The following is a 17,140-nucleotide window of genomic DNA, read 5'->3' as shown; positions in this document are numbered from 1 at the left end:
TTGGCACACATGAAACAAACACGTTTCGGAGCGGAAAATAAAACCCCAAGACCAGCTCGTTTGCCTACTTTTTTTAGATTGTGAGATATGCCGTGAGCATATGGGATGACAGCGCACCTAGATCCAGAAGAGCCTGCTCGACCCTGGTCCATGATGTTAGGTTCCTTCAGCTGCCTGAGCATTTTTTCTCCAACAGATATGATCCCATGATGAGGATAATGTGACCCTTTGAGACGGCTGACCTGATAATGAAAACTTCTTTGCAGCCGATACGCACATCACTTGTTAAGCGCGTTGGTTAGACATGGTTCCACATACGTATTCGCTCCTGAAATAGCTTGCCGCTCCAGATAAGCCGTCTTCTATGTCACTGTGAAACATGTGCCAACTGCCTCGTAAACATTTGCCCCCTCAATGACCGGTCATAGACCAGCGACCGAAGCTTCATCGTCTACGGCAGAAGGAACATGAAACGATACCAACAGTTCGTGGCGTAGCTACGAGCATTGGCAGAAACACGCGAGTTTGGTGCATTTCCTGACCAGTAATATTGAGACTTATTTGTGTGCGCTTTGCTCAGCGTCATTCAAAGACACTCGTATCTAACGTTTCAACGAGCTATCGATCACGCAACAGCATTGGAAGGTGCGCTCGCTAAGGCTACATCAGCTCATTCGAAGCCTGAAAGTGAGTTCGGAGTGCATCATTTGTGTACCAGAGGATCAACAAAATGCTTCTGCCGTAATTCTGCTCAAACCAGCGTCTTCCAGTGTCTTCCCGTGTGAAAATAGCGTCTTTTCGACACGGAATTACACTGGGGATGCCAGCGGTCGCTGGGAGCCACTGCCACACCTCAGAGAACGCTGTATAAAAGCTACGTAACACTGGACGATACGCTGCTTTCACTTCCGTGAGGCTGGGGCGCACTGGCTTGTGCCGTACACGTGCTGGTTCTCGCTGCAGTTCGCTCGCTCGCACTGCAAACAGCGCTGGTTGTGTTCGTGCTGCACTAGTTCCAGTACGCAAGAGATAGGCGCTGTTGAATGTTTAATGCTTTATACAATAATTAAATTATGGCGTTTTACTTGCTGAAACCACTTTGATTATGAGACACGCCGTACTAGAGGACTCCGGAAATTTCGGCCAACTGGGGTTCTTTAACGTGCACCTAAATCTAAATACACGGGTGTTTTAGCATTTCGCCCCCATCAAAATGAGAGCGCCGTGGCCGGAATTCAATCCCGCGACCTCGTGCTCAACAGCCAAACACCATAACCACTGTGCAAACCAGGCGGGTTAACTCTTTATACAATTTTCTCGCTTGATACTAGTCTGTAGTACTGAATAACGCTATATCCTCGGGGTTATAAAGGTATAGTTCGGGCCGTAGCTTGGAAGAAAGGTGCGTGAACTGGGGGGCCCTGTTCACTCATGCAGATTTGACACTGAAAATCAGTTCCGTGTTTTGTATTTTCCCATTTTTTTGTCTTTTCTCTTCTTTTTAATGAAACCACGCAAACGCAGAGGGCGCCTCATTTTTTGAGTAGTTTGTACTGTGGGGATGCGCGACTCTCACGCGTCCCCAGATAAGTTGTTTGCCTGCATAGCTCTTGTCTCCTGCAATCCGCCTTCATCACGTGGCTTTACTGTGGCTGTCGGTATGCTTGTAGGGTAGTACGATAGATGGCGCGAGTGTTGCTCTGCGAACGCCACCTCACGGCGGGGCTACATGGGCGCAAAAGGGAAAAGAGTCGTGAGCGAGTGAGTACGGTAGCCTCGTGGGTGGTCCGAATTCATTATGTAAATAGCTTATTCTATCTCCTTGACTCTGATGAAGTCACGGCTCTGCGAGCGGGGTGGCCACGGGCCACTAGTGCCGCTATGGACTGACTGCTTTGGCGGCCTGACACCATCCGGTACGGTGGGCGCCATCAATTCGGATGCTGTGTGCACCGAGCGGTGTAGGACCACCTCACAGAGCTGACCTCTCCCCGCGGCTGACTGTTTTGCGCCCATTTTCGGGGTTGTTTTTTGGATGCCGGTTGTTGTCAGGGTAGTGACGCTTTAGGCCTAAAGCTTTGCGTAGCTGCCTGTCACATGTGGCGGGACATAACCTGGTGGACCGCGGCGTTGAGGTGTTGCACTTTGCTTCCCTCATTCTAGTTTGACTCACGCGAACTGAAATTACTCGTTCGACTTTAGGAAGCGAGCTTCGTTCACGTGAACTTAGCATCTGTGTAGCTGCCAGATCTTTTGCTTCCCGAATTGACCATCGTACCACGTGGTTGATGCGCATGCAGAATTCTTCTCCCTGGCACTATTTTGTGTTTGGTGAGTGCGTTGAGTGTAAGCAGCGTGAGTGTAGTCACCCCTGGTTTGCTGCCACCTGCACATCGTCTGCATTGCTGCCCCAGACTAGGATCGAGTCACCCCAGGCAATGGTGATGTTGTGGCCAGTTCGGCGCAGCGACTTCGGCGGCAGCCTGTGTGCAGCTTTTACCCGGAGAAGAAAGAGCCGGCAGTCACCTACAGCTCCTGCGGCTCCCGAAAGCAGGGCGCGTCTGTGCGAGCGACGCTGGCTCGTACCGACAACTGCGTCGCTGTTTCAGGAGTACTGGCCTGGAATCGTGCCGTCGAGTCTGCAGAGCTGCTGCTGTGACCAGCGGACGCCAGCGGTGTACCCCAAGGACAATGTCGGCTCGCATGTTATGGACAGCTAAAACACGTTGGCGGGCTAGTTGGTTAGAAACCATGGTAGAGTGTATAAGCGCGAGTGACCTCGTTCAGTCGCGCTTATACACTCAGTTATGGACAGCGTGTAGACATTTCCTCGGCGCGGCCACTGTTGCATCTACTACCTTGTTCGCGAAGCACGCGATGACGTTACACCGCGTGACATGTTTCGCCGGAATATGTAGTGATATAAGGTTGGGGGAATGTGGGGATGCGCGACTCTCACGCTTCCCCTGATATGTTGTTTTCCCGCATAGCTCCCATCTCCTGTTATTCGGCTTCAACGGGTGGCTTTGCGAAGGCTGTCGGTGTGCTTGCAGGGTAGCGCGAGAGATGGCACGAGTGTTGCTTTGCTAACGCCACCTAACGGCGGCATTACTTGGGCGAAAAAAGAAGGCTCTTCCTCTTTGGCTCGGCTTCAGCACGCGGCGCGGAGGTTTTGCGCATGCGCCCATCCATGCTTCTGCGATACCGTCTCTTGCGGCCTACCCCGGAATGGACGAATACGATCCTTCAAATCCGCCCCCCTTCGCCTGACCGTGCGCGCAAATGACCTGGCATTGGCGTCCAGCATGGAGCGAACAAATTCGCTCGATATGCGGTCGTGGTGAGTCGAACTTCCGCGATTTGTCGTGCACCTATCGGCATGTATTGTGGATAGCAGCTCGGCTAGTAGGCATTGGTCTATGAAAGGTGCAATAAATGCGCAGGTACATGGTGTCCCAACACACCAAACGCCTACTGACGGAGGCGCCCCTGCGGGGATGTCTGATTTTGTAACAATTACTTTGTAACAATTGCTACGAACGAGTGCATGTCTGACTTTCCCTTTTTTAATTACTTCTCTCCATATTGCGGGTTTTCACAGAAATATTACGTCAAACTCTTCCTTTGCTTCGTGTTGTTGAGAAATTCGACTTCACCGTACCATCTGCTAGCCGCCAAGTTAGCTCAGATGGTAGAGCGGCTGCCACGGAAATCCGGTGGTCCCGGGCTGGAGTCCCGCATTACGACAAATTTTTCTTCAACTGCGAGGCCTTTCTTTTGAAGTGCACATATGGCTTTCCTCTGTAGCAATGGCTACGAACAGGTGGAAGTCTTTTTTTCCCTTCAATAATTACTCTTCTCCACCTACGGGTTTCCGCAGAACTATTGCGTCAAACTCTCGCGTTTGATTCGGGTTGTTGACCAATTCGACTTCACCCTGCCATCTGCTAGCCGCCTGGTTAGCTCAGATGGAAGAGCGGCTGGCCCGGAAAGGCGGTGGTACAAGGTTTAAATTCGGCACGAGTACGAATTTTTCTTCAACTGCGACGCTTTCCTTTCAAGGTACCCGTATCGTTTATTTTGTAGTATTTACTACTAATGGCTGCATGTCTGATTTTCTCTTCATTAATTACTTCTCTCCATCTTGCGGGTTTTGGAGAACATTACGTCAAATTCTTGCTTTGCTTCGAGTTGTTGACAAATTCGACTTCACCCTGCCATCTGCTAGCCGCCTGGTTAGCCCACATGGTAGAGCGGCTGGCCAGGAAAGACCATAGTCCAGGGCTCAAGCCCGGCACCAGTATGAATGGTTCTTCAACTGCGAGGCTTTCCTTTCGAAGTACCCATATGGGTTTTCCTTGTAGCAATTACTACGAACGGGTGCATATCTGATTTTCCCTTTATTAGTTACTTCTCTCCATCTAGCGGGTTTTTGCAGAACATTACGTCAAATTCTTGCTTTGCTTCGAGTTGTTGATAAATTCGACTTCACCCTGCCATCTGCTTCCCGCCCGGTTAGTTCACATGTTAGAGCGGCTGACACGGAAAACACCTGTGTACTTAGATTTAGGTGCACGTTAAAGAACCCCAGGTGGGCAAAATTTCCGGAGTCCCACACTACGGCGTGCCTAATAATCAGAAAGTGGTTTTGGCACGTAAAACCCCATCATTTTCTTAATGCGTTGCCAGTATATTCGCAGTTTCTTACGTAAGAAAGGCTTCAGATCTATAACAGGGACAGTAGCTGCAGGAGTAATAGCTAGCGATGTGAGTGATGGTGGCCATTTTGTCAGCTAGTACATTACCATCGATGCCTCTATTGCCAGGTACCCAGCATATTACTACGTGTCTATGCTATAGATAAATATTGAGTAAGAGTGACTAATGTTCAATTAAAACAGGTTTTGTAAACTTTTGTAAAGAAATCAGCGCTTTTACAAGACTTAACGAGTCTGTGAATGTTATTCCTTTGTCAAGTTTTATTTTTTTTATATGTTTCACTCGAGACAATACAGCATAGGTTTATGCAGTAAAGATACTTGTTATGGGGTTCAATATGTCATATTTAGAAAAAGAGGGACAAACAGCAGCATAAGATATGCCATCATGTTATTTTGATGCGTCTGTGTAGAATTCGGAGCGGCTTTACTTCGATTGAAGCTCACGGAAACGCACAGTGATGTCGAGGTCATGAGCGTGCTTTGTGGCCTCGACAAAGGATACATCACAGTCTATCAACTGCCACTCCCAGGGCGGTAGTAGCTTAGCTGGAGGCAATAAGCGATGTTCGAGAATTCGGACATCCATTTCTTCGCTTAGCTCTCTTACACGCAGTGACAAAGGTACTCTCATAGAGGGCGTATTACGAAATATTCTTTGACACGTCAAGTCGTTAGCAGTTGTGAAACACGGATGTTCCTTACTTGAGCTAACTTTAAGAAAACAGTTAAAGCTGATGTACGTTCTCTGAAAATGGAGTGACCACTCATCTGACTCTACGTATAGACATTCGACAGGGCTTGTTCTAAAGGCGCCAGTGGCCAGGCGGATAGCCAGATGATGAACGGGGTCTAGCATCTTTAGCGCACTCGAGGCGGCAGAGTGATAAACCACGGCACCATAGTCAAGTCCTGATCGAACTAGGCTCCTTTAAAGATTCAACAGCCACCTTCTGTCGCTACCACATGTCGTGTGGGATATGACTTTAAGTAAGTTCATGGTTTTTACACATTTTTCTATAAGATATTTAATGTGTGAAATGAAAGTGAGCCTATAGCCAAGTATAGCACCTGGAAATTTGTGTTCTCTGCTGACAGGAATTTGTTGTCCGCCCAGTTCTACACAGGGATCTGGGACCAGGCCTCTATTTCTTATGAAGAGAAAACAAGCACTTTTGGGGGGTTGATTTTAAATGCATTTTGGTCTGCCCACATGGACACCTTTTTAATTTCTGCTGTACATGTCTTTCGCACACGGTGAGGTTGCACGATTTGAAACCTATTTGTACATTGTCTACGCAAACGGAATAAAAATGGCTGGCAGCATTGAAGCACGAAGTGTTGTCATCTTAACAATAAAGAGTGTGCAGCTGAGTACGCCTGCCTGGGGTACACCTGCTTCCTGTATAAAAGGACGTGACAGTACATTACCGACTTTTACCTGGAAGGTACGATTTGACAAAAAGGTGTCTATTAGGTTTAGCATATTGGCATGAATGCCCATTTCTGATAAGTGTCTCAAGATGCCGTAGCGCCACGTTGTGTCGTACGCCTTCTCCATGTCAAGGAATATGGATAAGAAAAACTGTTCGGGTACAAATGCGTCACGGATATATCCTTCATACGTACAAGATGATCGGGCGGTTGTGGACCGCCCTTCTCTGAAGCCACATTGAGAGGGATCAAGCATTTTGCTCAGTTGAAGGAGATGGATGAGTCGCCGAATAATCACTTTTTCAAATACCTTACAAAGGCAACTTGTGAGGGCTATAGAGCGGTAACTTGCCACTGAGGAAGGGTCTTTGCTTTGTTTCAAAACAGGGACCACAATGGCTTCTTTCCATGCGGTTGGAATGTATCCTTCAGCGCAGAGAGTGTTAAAAAGTGCGAGCAGTGTAACCTGGTTGTCCTTGTGTAAGTTTTTGATCATGTCATACTTGATTCTTTTAGGTCCCCGTGCAGAGCTCTTGCATGCGCTCAAGGCAGCTCTGAATTCGGCAATACGAAAAGGATGGTTGTACTGTTAATTCTGTCGACACTTTCTTTTGAGGGGCTTACATTCTTCTACTTGTTTATGTTTCAGAAAGGATTCAGAATACTAGTTTAAACTTGACGCGCTCTCAAAGTGCTGCCCAAGTGAGTCTACCTGATCTTGCAGTGTATCACCCTGTGTATTTACCAAAGGGAGTGAATATGTTTGTCACCCTCTAATACAATTAACCCTGTTCCAGAATTTGGCCTCATCTAGAAACGAGTTAATACTCAATAAAAATGTCTGCCAATTTTCTCTTCTGGCCTGTCGTCGCGTTCTCTTGCCTTGGGACTTTACTTTTTTTAAAGTTGACAAGATTCTCTGCATTGGGAGAAGCGCGTAGCAACCCCCACGCTTTGTTCTATTTCTTACGAGCGATTCTACTTTCCTCGTCCCAACACGAGACACGTTTTTGCATGCCGAGCCACTTACTTCAGATATGCATTTAGATGCGGCATCTATGATGAACTCTTTAAAATACTCCACTGCAGCATCAATTCCTAATGAAGACATGTCAGCCCATGAGATACTAGTAAGAGTTCGAAATTTCTCCCAATCCGCTGTCTCAATCCTCCACCTAAGAGCCTGTGGTGGATATTCGTTTTCTTTAGGTGATCTTAGCAGTATGGGAAGTGGTCGCTCCCTTAAGGATTGTTGGCAACTTCCCATTCAAGTTCAGGCACTATAGACGGGGAAACTATGCAAAGGTCAATTGAAGAACAGGTTCTGTTTGCAAGACAGTAATATGTGGGTGCCTTCTTATTCAACAGGCACGCACCATAATATAAAAGGAACTGTTCAACGAGACGACCTCGTGCATCTATACGAGAGTCGGCCCACAGGCAGCTGACGCATTGAAATCGCCAAGAACAACGTAAGGTTGTGGCAATTCATATATAAAGGACTGAATTTCATGTTTCTTTAATTGGTAATGTGGGGATATGTAAAGCGAGCTAATGGTAATGAGTTCGTTTAGGGGAACAGCTTGAACCGCCACTCCTTCAAGGGGAGTTTGTAGCTGTAAAGGTTGACACGCTATACCTTTATGAGCGACAATGTCAACACGACCCGACAATGCGACGGCATCATCGTGATCTTTGCGAAATGTACCGTACTTTCGGAGAAAGTTCGTGTGCTTTGATTTTAAGTGTGTTTCCTGTAAACACAGCACTTTTGGATTATGTTCGTGGATAAGTTCTTGCGCATAATGAAGGTTTCTAAGAAGACCTCTGACGTTCCATTGAATGATTTATGCATCCATATTTAAACAAAATTGGCGCTGTATATACAGAAACAGAAGGGATGCCTAAGATTACAGACCTTTTTCGAGGCCATGTAACGGCGATTTCCCCTTTTTGAAGCGTTCAAGGGAGCCTCGCCGCCCGTTAGGCGCTTGGGGCGCCATGAGGCAAGGTATAGTGTCCATTGCCTCTTGTGAGTCGCCGTACACGTGCTCTTGCGAGCGAGAAATTTTCCGAGAGAGTGCCGCCTCGGAAGGGAAGACCGCTGCGCGCACCAGCTTGGAGGTCGATGGAGCTCCCTGAGGGATTTGGCTGCGCCGGCTGTTGCCAGCGCTGGAAGGGGCCGGGGAGGCTGAGGCAGCCTCGGCTGCACCTACCTTCGAGGCCGCTATCGGTCCTGCGGGATCGCTGCCTGTAGCGCAGGTTGCCGCAGGTAACTCTTGCGGGGCCGGCAACCCAAGGGTAGCTTGGCCTGTTCGCTGGTTGGATGGAGCAGGCTTACCTACTTTCACCCTGGAGGCAGGAGCCAAAGGTATCTGCTCGCTGCACGAGGGCTGGGCACTTGACAACGGCCGCTGCGACGCTGCCCCCGACGCGCCGCATCAGCATAAGGTGTGCTGTGGAAAGGTGAGCACCCCTTACGGGCTTCCTTAAACGAAATGTTTTCTTTGACTTTGACGGTGATTATTTCTTTTTGTTTCTTCCAGTTCGGACAGGAGCGCGAGTAGGCTGGATGGTCAGCAATGCAGTTCACACAGTGAGGTGTGGCACTACAGTTGTCGGAGGGGTGACCCTGGAGTCCACACTTTTCACATGTTATTTGACCACGACAGCTCTGCGAGCCACGGCCGAATCTTTTGCATCGGAAACACCGTCTAGGATTGGGGATACATGGTCGGACAGTTAGCCTTATGTATCCTGTTTCAATGGTTTCTGGCAGAACGCTAGATGAAAATGTTAGGACAAGGTGTTTGGTGGGAATGTCTTTGTTGTCACGTCTTAGAATAATACGATTTACATTGATTACATTTTGGTCTTTTCACCCTTCCAAGAGTTCAGTTTCAGTCAAATGCTGGAGTTCTGAATCTGACAAGACTCATCGTGAGCTATTCATCGTTCGGTGTTGTGCAACAAAAATTGGTATGTTGCCAAATGTCAAAAGCTTCTCCTACTATGTTTCTGACGGATCTCAAGAAGGTCTCCGCTAGCCATTTTCGTTACTTTATAACCTGATCCTATGGTTTCGGTTAAAGATTTTGCAACTATGAAAGGGCAAATGAATCTGGCCTGTTTTTCAGAGTTCTCGCTGTGTACAACATGTTATTTCAGATAGATCTCTTTTTCGGTTGAACCATGTGGTTAAGTCATCGGTGCGTCCCCTATTTTGAGGGTGACGATCAAGTATGCGGTGAAATCTGGCGTTCACATAGTAGTTTCTTTTGTTTTCGGTGACAATGGCGGCCACCCACCACGGACCCCAACTTGGGGACGCTGCAGCACTTAACGGATAAGGCTGCAGGCACCAACCGTACATTGCCACTATAATCTAATATATTGTACCCAAGGGAGGGCACATACACATGGGTAAGCCTAGCCGCCTAGGAAAATTGGGAAGTGACGGAAGAGAAGAGATGTAAGGACAGTAAAAGAAAGAGGATACGAAAGAAGAAGGTTGAAGAGGTGGACAGGAAAAGGCGACTGCAGATTTCCCCCGGGTGGGTCAGTCCAGGGGTGCCATCTAGGTGAAGCAGAGACCAAAGAGGTGTGTTGCCTCTGCTGGGGTTCCTTAAAGGTCCAAACACCCTGCCTCGGCTCAACCCCCCGGATCCCCCTTTCCCCGAACACGGCTAAGCCGCGCACGGCTACACGCGGCAGGTTCCCACCCTCGTGTGCTCGGGTACGTGGTGTCGCAACACACCAAACGCCTACTGATGCAGATGCCCCTACGGGTATGTCTGATTTTCCATTTATTAATTACTTCTTTCCACCTTGCGGGCTTTCGCAAAATTATTAGCTCAAATTCTTGCTTTGCTTCTAGTTGTTGACCAATTCGATTTCACCCTGCCATCTGCTAGCCGCCTGGTTGGCTCAGATAGAAGAGCGGCGGGCTCGGAAAGGCGATGGTCCAGGGCTCGTGTCTGGCAAGGGTACGAATTTTTCTTCAACTGCGAGGCTTTTCTTTCGAGGTACCCGTATGTGTTTTCCTTGTAGCAACTACTACGAAAGGGTGCGTGTCTGATTTTCCCTTTATTAATTACTCCTATCCACCTTGCGGGGTTCCGCCGAACTATTACGTTAAACTGTTGCTTCGCTTCGAGTTGTTGACAAATTAGACTTCACCGTACCATCTGCTAGCCGCCTTGATTTGTTTAGATGGTAAAGCGGCTGCTCCGGAAAGGCGGTGGTCCCGGGCACGAGTCGCGCACCAAAATAAATTTTTCTTTAAATGGCAGGCTTTTCTTTCGTGGTACCCGTATATATTTCCCTTTTTTTATTATACCTCAAGGTTCCCATTAGTGACATTACATAAGTGGTGGGTACAAGGGATATAACATAATTACAGTAAAAATTGGTTTATACACGTCAAACCAATACAAGTCAGTTAGTAAATACCAGGCGTGATGAATAAAAGAGTAACGATGCGCAACAGTATACACTAGATTCTTAGGGATTAACGTGAATGTGAGTGGTTGCTTTGATGGCAGATTTAAATTCTGCAGGCTCCGTGATTGTAACGATATGGGCGGGAAGGCGAATCCAGTCGCGCGCAGTACGAATAAAAAATTATTGCTGAAATGTGGAGGTGTGGGCACGTGGAGGAACGACGGCGTTTTGGATGGGTTTTGCGTGTCATGGGCGATGGACGGGAACGATGAGGTCATTTTTAGGTGGCAAGCAGTGAAAGAACTTGTGATAAAGATTTTGTCGAAAATTTCTGTGGCGATGAGCGAGGGCGGGTAGTTCAAGTTGTGATTTTAGTTTTGTGATCCTGGATTTGAAAGAGTAATAACTCGAGACGATTCTAGCCGCTTGGTTTCGGACTGCTTCGATTGTTTTAATTAAATTTTTATGGGAAAGAGTGATACAATGCACTAGCATAATCTGGTTTTGAACGTACTAGTGTGCTGTGTGCAAAGAACTTAACAGAGGAAGGTGCAAGGGAGAGATTGGGACGGACGTATCCCAAGACACAGTTTGCAGAATTAGTAACTAGAATAACATGATTCGTCCAACTTAAGTCGTGCGAGATGTGAACAGCTAGGTATTTGAGCGAGCCACCGGGAATTATCGGACAACTGTTAATGGTGTATTGAGGAGTTGGAAAGTTGTGACGACTGTGAAATGAAATTAATGCAGTTTCATTATTGGTGACATACATCAACCAAGTTTTACACCACTCTTCTATGTGATGAAGATCGTTCTGGAGGATATAAATATCGGACGAGTTTGTTATAGGATGGTATAGAATACAATGATTGGGGAAGAGGCGCATTTTCGATGAGAGATGAAGAGGTAAGTCGTTAACATATATTAAATACAGAAGGGGCCCAAGGACTGTGCCCTGGGGGACACAGGATAATATTTCTGGAAATGATGATGAATATGTATCAACATAGACGAATTGATCATGGTCTGTTAAGAATGCTTGAATAAATTAAGAACTAATTTGTGTAGATTTAGTCATGAACGTTTGAGTAGTAAACGAGTATGAGGCACTTTATCGCACGCCATTTCGAAATCAATGCCAAACGCATGGACAGGTATGTTACTATCAAGGGATGAGTGAATTCCTTGCAAGAATAAAGCGAGCTGCGTCTCGGAGGAATGGCCTTTAGGGAAACCGTGTTGGTTAGGATGAAAAAAGTTTATGGAGGATAGAAATTTGCTTACACTAGAGGAAATGACATGTTCTAATAATTTGGAGCTTACGCATGCGATTGAAATAGGGTGGTAGTTTTTGCGGCGTGGCTTCGCACCTTTTTTTCAAAACCGGGATAACTTTGCCAACGCTCCAGTCAGCCGGTATTGTACCCGTATTAGGAGATTGCTGGAAAATTTGTGCGACAATGAGGCTCGAAAGACGCCTAATGTTTTTGAGCACCTTGACATTGATTCCATGAATTCCAATTGACGATGAATTTTCTAGTGAATCAATGATTTTAACAACGATAGCAGGGTCAAAAGTGATCATATTGATAAAGGTATCAGTCTATGGTAAAATTTGGGGCATGTTGTCAGTGGATTTGTTAGTAAAAACCGAAGAGAAAGTCATGTTTAGGACATTAGCTACTTACCTTTCCCGTATGATACTGCCGTTGTCATCACAAAGTGAGATTACGCTATCCTGATGAGGGTTGATGGTTCGCCAGAAACATTTTGGATCACTGTGTAACATCGAGGGGAGTGTAAAGGAACGAAAATCACGCTTGGTTGCAGTTTTTGGTGAGTTATAATGCTTTGTGGTATTTATAAAGGAAGTTGCGGCCAAGTACTGCACCAAGATGGCTAATCCTGCTCTGGTGAGGGAGTGCATTACTGGTCCAGGTGACCGGGATCAGGGCACACTCCAGGCCTGTTTATGCAATTTTATCAACACGCGCATTTTTTTTTTTTAATCCGGTGGAAATTTGCGCGGCACCAGCATTTGAACCTTGGTCCTAATGAAGGGGAGGTGGATGCTCTACCTCTACGCCATTGCTGGGCGGATCATGAGACTGAGATAATCAGAAGAATAAGAATGTGCTGGGGTGCGTTTGGCAGGCATTCTCAGATCATGAACAGCAGGTTACCATTATCCCTCAAGGGAAAGTGGATAATAGCTGTGTCTTATCAGTACTCATTTACGGGGCAGAAACCTGGAGGGTTGTGAAAACGCTTCTACCTAAATTGAGGACGATACAACGAGCTATGGAAAGAATAATGGTGTGTGTAACGTTAAGGAGGGGGAGGACAAGAAGAGAGCTGATTGGTTGAGAGAACAAACGCAACTTAATGACATCTTAGCTGAAATCAAGAAAATTAATTGGACAAGGACAGGGAATGTAGTGAGAAGGAAAGATAACCGATGGTCATTAAGGGTTACGGATGGGATTCCAACTGAAGGGAAACGTAGCAGGGGCCGGCAGAATGTTAGGTGGGTGGAGGAGATTAAGAAGTTTACAAGGACAACATGGTCACAATTAGCACATGTACGGGGTAGTTGGAGGAATATGGGAGAGGGCTTTGCCCTGCAGTGGGCGTAGCGAGGCTGATGAATATGATGCTGATGATGAATGCTTTGTTGCAGTGTGGTACTTTTTCCATGCAAATGCAGATCCCGAGGAAGAACCCAATGCCTTAGCTGAACGAAATAGACGGTTCTTTTTTTATTTTGTAATGTTTTCAAAGTTGTGTTTAACCATGGAGAGCATGCGCGTTCAGTTATACTTATAGTAGGAATATGCAGGTTTATTAAACGGAGCATTTGATATTTGAATGGCTGCCAATTCGATTGGACGTTCTGTGAGTGAAAAACAGATGTAATACGATCACAGAACTTGGCTAGTTCTTTTATTTATGCTCATGTAGTCGAATTTATTGTAAAGGGTGAGTGTCTTTTTTGCTGTTTTACTGATGAGTAGAATACAAGGGAACGTACTATGGATGACTACGTGCTCGCAAACACGTGGTAAGTATGTGATGTCGGAGAAGTTATCGGGATGTGTCGTTAATATAAGGGCGACAATGTTGGCAGAGTGGGCAGTCGTGCGCATTGATTTACTGATTTTTCGGGATAAACCGAAGTTTAGACGTGCGTTCGCGAACTCGCTAGCCAAGTTGTCTTTTATGACGTAATTGCTGTATCAGACCACTGTATAGAAGGAAAATTAATATTGCCGAAAAGCAGAATGGGCAAACTTCGATGATAGTGGTAATGGTGCACATAGCACCGTGGAGCAATGATATAAATGACGAGTCAGTGCTGGGTGGACGATAGCAGATACCGATTAGTACGTGTTGAATGATCGCCTTAGAGCATATCCAGAACATTTCCTATGGAGTTGTTAGTTCAACAAGAGAGCAAAGTAATTGGTGATGGACTGCGACCACCACCACGCTGATTGTTTTCCCTGTCTTTAAGGAAAACCGCATAATTATTGATGGCAGGTAGGATTTCTGAATTGTTGACTGACGAGGTGAGCCATGTTTCAGTTAGATTCAATGGATAAGATAACATAAGAGATCACGCTTAGGAATGACGCTACGTATGTTAGTGAACAAGAAAGATAGGACAACGCGGTTCGGTTGAGGGTAATGGCTGAGTGACGATTGCTTGAGAGTAGTAGGTAATTGCTAGTTTGATTTTCAACAAGTTTTTCTGTAGCAGGGTAAAATATATAGGTTTTCTTACCGCACAAAAGCTCGGCGAAGCGGAGCTTGAAAGGGGTTTTCATAAATTTTACAAACTGAACCAAGTGCCTTCGAGCGAGAAATCTTCGCTCATGCCATAAGTCGGGCTCTTTAGCTTGCTTCCTAAAGACCGCAAGTGCTTTTTTCCTTGAAATGAGCAAGTTTAGTAATAATTGACCTTAACCTTTCCTAGCGGAATGCGGCTAGTCGGTGAGCATGCTTGAAATCCCGTGGTTGCACAACTGCTCACTGGTGAAACTTGCAATGTTCGATTAACAGTTTTTCCGAATCCTGCCCGGTTTCGTTTTGTGCATCTTTCAGCCCGCAAAATATATGATTGCACCCTCTGGTTCTATTTTCTGTGTGATCGATGCGGGCCGCCACTCTCGAGGCTTGAGACATGCAGTCGGTGCTAACAGTCTGTATGTTATCTACTTGTCTTTGCAATGTTGCAAGAGGCGCACAATCCAATTTAATTTTGGTTAGTCGTATCTTCAAGTCTTTTCACGGTCACTAGGCGTCAGTTGGATTGTTTTTACCTGGTCAAGCATTACATTTTGGCCAGACTGCAGCGCTTGTAATGGATTGAGTATCTCAGCGGTGGAAGGTCCAGGATTAGTCCTGAGATTAGCGGCCAGCAAGAGTAGTTTGAGCACTGCACGTGCACAATCATAAGCAATACACCGTAGGCAATGTGGGTGTGGCAGCACAAGTAAAGCGCGGCAACTACTACGTTTGCAATTGCAACGAACGGGTGGATGTCTGGTTTTCCCTTTATTACTTACTTCTCTCCACCTTGCGGTTTTCCGCAGAAATAATACATCAAGCGCTTGACTAAAAAATAAAATTACTGGCACACTTTTGGAAGCAGTTATAGGCTGTCACGTGCGGCTAAAAGGGTTAGGCAAGCTGTCGAGGATTCCCGCGTGAATTTTCTGTGCCTTTCTCCGTTCTAATATTTTTGTGTTTTAGCACGTTAATTGTAGCCTCCGATAGCATGCAGCCCAGAACTCGCAGTAAAGCAGTGAATACTCACGCGATAAATGCTTAATAACTGTATTAAAATGAAGAAGACTACTTTTATTTTGATTCCCAGTACAACTTTCTCCATGAGGCCACGGCTTGACTGCAATAAACAGAGAAATGCAACTGTGTTATAAGTGACTCTAATGCACTTAAGTGAACTTGTACCGTAGTGCCAACCTGTGGCATCATTGTTTGATATAGAACATTTTTGTTCCCCAAATAGTCAATGGTTCAGCTAAATTGGCTTTCGTTATATTTAGAGGTCGCACAACTAAAATTCCACTGCATCAAACGTCTACATTGTGAATTTGTGTACAAGAGGCAGCGAGAAGTATTTACCAGGCTACAAGTATTTACCAACCAATGGAGGTGCGGACGCGGATTATATTTGCACGGACATCAGTGTTAAACTGCAAAGAACTCAATGAGAATGTTAAGCGCGGGAGTTACACAATATTTAGTGATTCTAGGCTGGAAACAATAAATAGTAGCGGTTACAAGATTGTGCAAGTATAATAAAAGAGCGAAACATTCATAATACCACATTCTAACGAACAATATGAGATTTTTACATATAATAACTGGACACAGCACTTTTGAACGAGTTACATGGTTTTTGGGGGCGATGGAGGCTAAGGCTTTATTCCAGTGTGTGCTCGAATTCAAAACAGAGGATTTCAACTTCTTTTTGATGCAACTGATGGACACAATGAACCTGAACTGATGGTCGTTGGGAATCAATCATGTTAGTGATAACAATGTTCACGTAGGCTAAGCTTCAAGAGATAAATTTGTTGGAAGAGACTGACATGACATTTTGTGGAAAACCGTTAGGTCGATTGGTTCAGGTTTGCCCTAATTCGACTAACACTAGCTGTGCGAAAGTAATTGCATGATATTCATGCTATTCAATTGCATGAATCGCATGACAATTGCATCGATATTCGATGCCTTTGTGGATGATAGTGCATGGCAATATGTGCGCCTCAGACAAATTGACCATATTGACATCTTTTCCGGGTGACCGCATGCCACTGCCTAACAAATGCTATCGCAACGCGCAGGACGCGCCTGCATTGTACCGGAAGTTTCTGGAATGTTATCGACGGTTCCGGCCACTGTCTGTTACCAAACCTTGTGTAATCTGATTGCACGTATGCGCGACGCGAATAGTGTAGAACTTTGTGCAATACACGCGGGTCCCAGCGATTAGTCTGGAACATTCGATGACTGATGTAAAAAAGCCAGCGCGCATGACCCAGTGGGCAGATTTTCGACGATCGCCGAGTGTGTTCACCGCTATTGTTGTTCTTTGAGTGTAGCATACTTTTCAGGGTACAAGTTCGCCCAATAAAACGGTAGTTTCGTTAATCACAGTTTGGCTGCCTTCTTCACAATCGCTACTATGTGAGATATGGTGGAGGTGCTTTACGTTCTTGCACCATAAGTCCCCGACAAGCCGTAATCCAAGCCCGGACCGAAAAGACAACGCCAACGTTGGCCCGGAACACCGAGCGAGCCGCCGGCTACAGCAGCGGCCCCCGCAACACGGACTTCTACCAGAGATGACCAAGAAGATCGTCCAAGATGGTTGTCCAGATACGACCAAGAAGACAACCCCAATTGCAACCGCCGCGGCTCCTATTGTTCTGCAATAGCTCTGGAAGCCACCGACAATCCGCGGTTCCACATTTGAGGACCCGGAAAGCTGGCTGGAGAACTGCGAGAGGGTC

At 46.2% G+C, this 17,140-nt stretch overlaps 1 protein-coding gene across 2 annotated transcripts in view; it reads right to left on the bottom strand.

Moving 5' to 3' along the window:
• LOC129380699 (uncharacterized) overlaps window positions 1–15,494 on the bottom strand; it is a 207,096-nt gene extending 191,602 nt beyond the window's left edge. For both annotated transcript variants that reach the window (XM_072285016.1, XM_072285017.1), the window contains exon 1: window positions 15,418–15,494. In XM_072285016.1, coding sequence (XP_072141117.1) covers window positions 15,418–15,492 — 75 coding nt within the window. In that variant the 5' untranslated portion in view covers window positions 15,493–15,494. The remainder of the gene's footprint in view (window positions 1–15,417) is intronic.
• Window positions 15,495–17,140: the final 1,646 nt, after the last annotated feature.

Source organism: Dermacentor andersoni, chromosome 10 (genome assembly GCF_023375885.2).
Source record: "Dermacentor andersoni chromosome 10, qqDerAnde1_hic_scaffold, whole genome shotgun sequence".
Lineage (NCBI taxonomy): Eukaryota > Metazoa > Arthropoda > Arachnida > Ixodida > Ixodidae > Dermacentor > Dermacentor andersoni.
Note: the sequence above shows the minus strand (reverse complement) of the source record. Positions and strands in the feature narration are given on the sequence as shown.